Raw genomic sequence first — 7477 nt, forward strand, 5'->3', positions numbered from 1 at the left:
AAATTCCTAACAAATAAAAGCTGGAAAAAGATGGAACTTCATTACCACAGGAAATAGATATGATGAATTATATAATAACAAATTTTGTTTAGTACATTTTTCTAAGGAGTGGATTATGTATAGGCAAAAGCAACTGAATATCAGCCATCTGCACCTTCTTGTCATCCAGTCGCAGTCTGGTAGTAGTAATTGTAGGTAGGTAGTAAACTCCATGATAGTTTGCCTTCAACCTATTAAATTCATGGGAAGGATTTGCTAAAGTTTCATCTTGAACTTCCAAGCATATATGTCACCTCAGATGGTAAGCAATTTAGTGGCTGCAGCAGTTAGAGAATTGTGCAGATGTGGATCGCCTCGTCATTATTGCACTCTATTTAAAGTTTCTCCTCATCTGTTCCTAACTGCATAGACCCTTCTGTTCCTCACACAATTTGTTATCTGATGCCATTGCTACAAGTTCATCAGACTTGAGGGTTTAGAATCTGCATATATTCACTCATAATGCTATTTACAGACCTCCAGGATTGATACCTTGGGGCAGAAATTTAGCTGACTTTTATTTCTTCCTATACTGCATACATCCTCTTGTAGCTTTCACTGTAAAGCTCTGTATCTGATGCCACGGACATCGAGTATGAACGTGAATGAGTCTCAGCCCTCCTTATGCTCCTCATCTTCGACTCTTCTAGCCTATGTCGAACCACACAATAGCACATGGAACCAATAGTAGTGAGCATTATGGTGCTACCAATGACAGTTGCATAGATAGCGAGCCCTCTTTCCTTGTCTCCAACCACCACATATGTGAGTGAAATAAAGGAAATTGAAATAGAGAGGCAAGCTGCCCACATGAGCTTGTTTATCCAAAACATGAGTTGCTTCTTTGCCTTTTGTTCAATCACAACCACAGAAGTTTGTACTACGACAACAGCAATGGAAATAAACAAGGCCATACTGTCAAACAAGAAGAAGATTATGAATGCCGCTTTCCTAGCTATGTGTGCTTCACCGAGTGAAACCCCATCTGTTTTGTCCTCAACGTATTGGCCAGGTACAGTGAAGATGGCAGCAAAAGCTACAGTAGCAATAAGGACAGCAACAACTGTCGCGTTGTTGATGGCATTGTTAAGACCACTAATGTGGAGCTTTTTCACATTCTTTGCAATTTTCCGCACTTTGAAGCCAGTTTGACGGCTGTGTTGGAGTTGGGACTCCACATCATGCCTTATGTCACTGACAGTCTGCTTGAGTTGCTTCGCAGCATTGGGAGGTCTCCCGTGATCTTTAGAATGGGTAGCTCCTGCCTCCTTTAAAATGGAAACGAGCTGCAGAGATCCAGACTTTTCTGCAATATCAAGAGCGGTTTCTCCAGCCTTATTGACAGCGTTGAGGTCAATGCCCTCGATTGATATTAGACATTGTACCATCTGCAATTATACGTAGTTAAGTTTCAAGATGAATGCTAAAAAGAGAATGCACAGAATAAGATGTCTGGTTCCTATATTGAGCATGCATATGTATTCGATGAAAGAACCCAGTTATAAGATCTTAACATGAATGCTAAAAACAGAGTACACTAAATAAGACATTGGGTTACTATACTGAGCATGCATATATAGTCAATGGAAGAACCTAGGTACAAAATCTATGTCAAAAGCAAAAGAATTCTCACGTAAACCTGAGGAACATCAGATTCACACATAAATTTCTAAAACTCTGAGTAATTTGATCTTTTTTTCCTTTTTTCTCTAAGCGAGTAGCTTTGATTCTTAGGTGCTGCTTGTTTGAAGTTTTTGCATTTTTGAGTATGCAAACTCAGTCTTTGTGCTTTTGCAGCAAGTGTTTGTTGGAGCTAATCTTGAAAAAGAGAACCTTTTTTTAAGACTTCCAAACTCAGTTTTGAAATCTTTCTAAAACTCATAAACTAACGATTTGGATTTTTTAGTTTCTAAAAGATTTGAAAAACTGAGTTTGCATAGTTTCAAAAAACTGTAACCTTTTTTAGGAGTTTCATGGGTAAAAAACAAAGTACCGAGAAAATGTCAATCCTAAGAAAGTAAAGGGTCATTTGGTAGGAGGTATTAGAAAAAATAATACAAGCATTAGCTTTGTGCTTTACTAATACCTTGTTTGGTACATTTTTTCAACCTATGCATAACTAATACTTGCATTAGTTATACATCATACTTGGTATTAGCCTATGTATAAGTAATGCATAGAAAACCATGACATTAGTAATACCAAGGCTATTAATGCATGCATTAGTATGGTTAAAGACAAAATTGTCCTTAAAGTCCCTTAAAGCTAGAGAATATGGAGGGCATTTTTGTAAACAACTATTTTTCTTAAAAATTATGCAATCCATTATAATTTTTAATACACCACACCAAACAGTTTATAAGAGATAATATCTGCATAACTAATGCTTGCATTACTAACCCATGCATTACTAATCCCTGCATTACTAATACACTGTATTCTGCACTATTCTTATAGTGCCCTACCAAACGACCCCTAAGCAAGAAACTCTTCGTCCTTATAAGCAGTAACTAGTGTCAGCTTTCTTGTTTTCAGGGGGCATCAAAATTACCAGCTGTGTAAATTAGCTTAGCTTGCAGATATCAGGCTTATCCAGCATCTGCAACCATCTCCACGATACAACAAAAAGTTTTCCTCCATAAACTCACCCACCACTTTTTCTTTCTTCACAGAAGTTGTAATTTTCAATGTGATTAACAAAATGAACAGTTCTGCCTAAATTCAGATACATTTGACGTCGACATATAAAGCACATATCACTAGTTCACCTTAAAACTTTCTGGAAGTCACTAGTTTACAAGAAATAATAGTTAATAAACTGAGACCAACCTGCTGCCGTCCCTTTATAGTTGCAACATGAAGTGCTCTGTTTCCTTTGTTATCTTCCAAAGCCAATACAGCAGGATTCGGTTTGATTAATTCAAGCACAATATCAACATTTTGACCCTTTACAGACATGTGCAGGGCACTTTGGCCTTTTTTATCCGTTCTAAAGTCAATCTCAGGATCTTTGCTCAGAAGAGATTTAACTATTTCCAAGTGTCCCATTCTTGCAGCTGTATGAAGAATAGTCTTGCCATTGTTACGAGCTATCTTCGCAAGGTTTGAGTCAATCTCCAGAAGGAGATTCATTACATCAAGGTGTCCCTGAGCAGCTGCTGTATGTAAGGCTGTAGAATTGGACAAATCCGTTGTCATCACTAGATTTGGAAATGAATGCAACAGTTCCTTCAGTACCTCTGCAATGTAATCCCAGAAAATATTTTTAGAGAGTAGAAATAAGAAAGAAGCATTCTAATTCTAATTCCAATTTAACAATTGTTACTCAGAACAAGCTTCAGAAAATAACAAGCGATCCAGAATCAAGAATTTAAATTTATTTCACTTGTCATCACAAGTTTGTAAGCTTTGATATACTTAAACAATAGAGGCTAAGCACAAACTAAATCATACTAGTGATGGCCTAACTCAAAACTGTGAGTAACAGTGTTAAGCTTAATGAGTCTTTTTCTCATGAAGTAAATAAGCTTAATCGTCAAGCTCAAGTAATCTTAAAGTTCAATTCTTCGTTCTTTTATGATAAAGGTAGAACATGACCCAGCTCGTGCACATCTTGATTAATCCACGGATACCTGGTCCTACCAATAAAGGTATCGGGTCACTCTATCCACCTTAAAAAGATGGAAAGAAATCATCTAACTTTTTTTGCCTCTGGTAGGATTTGAACCCTGATCCCCCATGGTCCATTCCAACTCCACTGATCGTGAGGCTACCCCCTTGGCAAGGAACCTTAAAGATCAAAAACGTTCATCAAAACTAAGCTGTACTGAAAATACAGCACTTATTGAGGGGGGGTTGAGGAGCTAAGCTATTGACAAGCTGCTCAAGATCAACCCGGTCTAGTTTCACAAGGCAGTTTATCAGGTTCACGCTTTATTCAGATACTCAAATAGATAGGAAACTTAAAAACGAGGACGAAGAAAAAGGATTTCCTCAAGTTTCAGTAGAGAAGAAACGAAGAATTATCATAACCAATTTTTAAGTGAACAAGGGACGGCAAGAAACATCGTTATTCATTGCACTCAGTGTTGGTTGACATCGTAATTGGATGTGATTCTAGTTATGACGCCAGGAATCTTAGCATCATTTGGTTCCAGAAAGCAGTAACATCCATGAACGACATGGCTAATTGGGTGTGACAATCAGGACTAGGAAGCAGCAAAAGAAGTGTTAAGCTGACAAATTTTGGGAATTTGTTGGTGAGTAGAAGAATAGTTGTGGAAACCTAAATGAAAATGATTCGCAAAGCCCCCAAAGAATGAAAAAATCCTGCACTTCATGGGCTAGTGTAAACAATAGTTTCAGAAGGATACATCATGTCCATTCCATAAGATTTATCTTTAATTTTAATTCCTGCAGAAAAATAAACTATCCACTTTTTGTGATGTTTCTCCAATCAAACAACTATATATTTCTTTAAACAAGTAATCATTGTTTCAGGTTTCTGACATTTTTTTATTTATTTTCTCTTAACAAGAAATCATTTTTAAGGGATAGACATGTATCACTTTTAACTCAATTAATATTTTTACTATTTTTAGCTTCAAATTTTTTTATTGGGAAAAAGGTTTACGGAATGATTGTATCAATAGAGTTTCAAGTAGTTGATCTAAAGGTACAACTTATTTTAAGGATCTGGACAATCTTTGCAGGATGGATTCTCGTTCAAGCCATTTTGACTCCTACAGATATGGATAAAAGTAATTCCAACTCAAACCCTTTCAACTTCTATGCCACCACAAGACACACTATTCTATAGGTCCTTATGTATCTACTTAATGCTCACTTCAGGTAATTCATGATTTGTGCAGATGCTAAATTCACCCTCTCCTAGGACGATTTTGTTCGGTGACATAATTGCATAGTTATCTCTTAACAGCTTTCTTAATTTTAAATTTCAAAACTGCTGCTTTTCTATTTCATGTATTAACAGGATATATACAGCAGTCGTTCCACTGTGTCACACTACACTGACTTATATACCTTCCCACCCCTACCGAGAAATAGAACTAAGTAATCCTACATCAAATGGCCGAGAAACTTTGCACTACTAATCTTGAATAACTTGGACCGCCCCCCTCCAAGCGAAAGTTTTGCACTCAGATGAAAGGAAAATACAGATTAGCATCCTTCAGCATCTATCTGCTATAATATCGCAATATGATATTAACAGCCCAATATTTTCATAATTTGATAGTGGCCGAATGCAGGAAAGTTAGCTTTGGTTGCTCTGAACTTAGTCTTGTCCTCTAATTTTCTATTATGGAAGAACATGTTTTATATGCCAAGTCTTCAAATGGAAACATTTTTTTAAGATAAGTTATCTAGTATTTTACTAAAGCTACAAGTAATCTGCACTAGAGCAGGCTTAATTTAAAGGTTTTAGAAGAAAAAATCAAGGATGCAAGTTGCTCTAAATGGGGGGCTAACAGAAGCAATAGGTAGCATGTGAAAATCAACCAGTGTCAAGTGCATCGTACCAATAAAACATACGCATTATCTCACGAGGATTACAATCTGTACTAGAAGGAATCATTGACTCAAAACCAAGGAAGGAGAATGTTCTCTTTTTATCTTTTTCTGTGGGCACGAAGACTCACCAAGATGACCCTGCTTTGCTGCAACATGGAATGCATCATAACCATTTCTCGCCAGAATGGAAGCCGTCTGAAGGTCTAAATGTTTTAACAACTCTGCAACAACCAAGGTATGGCCATTCTCCGCCGCAACGTACAAAGCAGTCTCACCCTCCTGGTTTTGCTTAGATAACAAATCACTGATGCCTTTGCTATTATCAAGCTTCTGCACAATTTCTTTCACCTTCCCTAGGTTACCTGCTCTAACTGCCAAGTGAAGTGGAGAATCCCCTCTTTTTCCTGGTGATTCCTTACCCCTTTTCCTCTCACCACCACCAAAGCTCAGCTGCCTCTCCATTGCTATCCTAAAGCTTTTCTGTTTCTCCATCAACCCTCTAAAGCTCTTCTGTTTCTCAATCGTCCCGTTTCGAAAACTCTTCTGTTTCTCCATCACCCCACGAAAGCTAATCTGTTTCTCCATCACCACCACAAAAGTTCAATCCGACCCTTCAAATAAATTCTTCTATATCCGACTTTTTGTTTCCCACTTTCAAGAACTACAAAGCTTGAAACTTTTCATCATTATCAGGTCAGTTTTTTCAATTCTAACTACTAAGATAACCCCCCAAAAGAAAAGGACAAGAAATTCAACTTTCACCCTTTTCTAACTCAAAACATATCATATGAAAATTTACAAAGTTAGTCCAAATTATCAAACCAAAAATCAGAAATTCTAACCAAGATTCTTCAAGCAAATTAAAACTCCAAACGTTGAGTATGGTGCAAATCCCAGCTCTTATAGTAAGCTCCCAAACACAAAAAACAACAATCTTTCACTGGATTCACAGAAACAAGACGAATTACCTTGAACTCAATTTTACATAAGAAGTCAAACCAAGCAACCAAAGACCCAAATTTTCACCCAAAAATAGAGCTCAAAACCTCATTCTAAGCTGAAATGAGACACAAACACAGATTCTCCACTCATTAAAGCCAGAGATAGACAATTTTATGCGAATCTTGAAAAAAATCCTTAAAAAGATCAAAAATAGGAAACGCCACCACTCTCCATGTGGGATATAACAATTCACATGTACTGTAATAATAATTGTAGTTTAAGCATCTTAAAACAGTTACTGAAAGCAATGCTCTTTTATTTTAAATTAGTATTTTATTTCACTTTTCTAGAAAGTTAGTCTCCACTATTATCCACCCAATTGAAGTACACCAACAAAAGAAAAAGAATAGATTTTTACTACTAGTATTATTTTAGCCTCTTGTTTTTTTTGGTACTATATATAAATACTAGAATAAAAAAGTTATGTTAGTGAAAGATGCAGATTGTTGGCCGCCATTGATGTTGACATGATATATAGGTGCACTAAAAGACAAATATATACAGAGAGAGCAAGGGACCATAGCATATTGCCATATTTTTTACAAGGAGATGGAGATAATTGGAGACTTGGAGTTGAGCACTCTACCATGTGGGCCCCATGATATGATGAATTGGGATAGTGGGGTCCACTTTAAGAAATGCATGAAGGCACGGAAGGTAATAACAGCAAATAGATGGCTAATAAGCCAAGGGTCAGTCCATTTTCATGTCTATTTTGAAAATTTTCTCTCTTTTTATTCTTTGAAAAACAGTTTTCCATTCATCAGGTCAAGATGAAAATTATGGCAACTAGGATAGCTTTTTGGGGAGATATTTTGGAAAATACTTATAAAAAAGGATATACTAGCACTTTTCATCTTTGTGATATGTAAGTAATTAATATTTAGTTAATTAAGTTTTATGT

At 36.5% G+C, this 7477-nt stretch overlaps 1 protein-coding gene across 1 annotated transcript; it reads right to left on the minus strand.

The window, feature by feature from the left end:
- Positions 1-21: 21 nt before the first annotated feature.
- Positions 22-6920, minus strand: LOC104089979 (ankyrin repeat-containing protein At5g02620-like). Its single transcript, XM_009595004.4, has 3 exons — positions 5700-6920; positions 2869-3278; positions 22-1427 (listed from the first exon to the last, which is right to left on the minus strand). The coding sequence occupies exons 1-3, from the start codon at positions 6154-6156 to the stop codon at positions 567-569; spliced, it is 1728 nt and encodes a 575-aa protein (XP_009593299.1). The 5' UTR covers positions 6157-6920; the 3' UTR covers positions 22-566.
- Between the last annotated feature and the right edge of the window lie 557 nt (positions 6921-7477).

The sequence above is a fragment of the Nicotiana tomentosiformis genome, chromosome 6, assembly GCF_000390325.3.
Source record: "Nicotiana tomentosiformis chromosome 6, ASM39032v3, whole genome shotgun sequence".
Classification (NCBI taxonomy): Eukaryota; Viridiplantae; Streptophyta; class Magnoliopsida; order Solanales; family Solanaceae; genus Nicotiana; species Nicotiana tomentosiformis.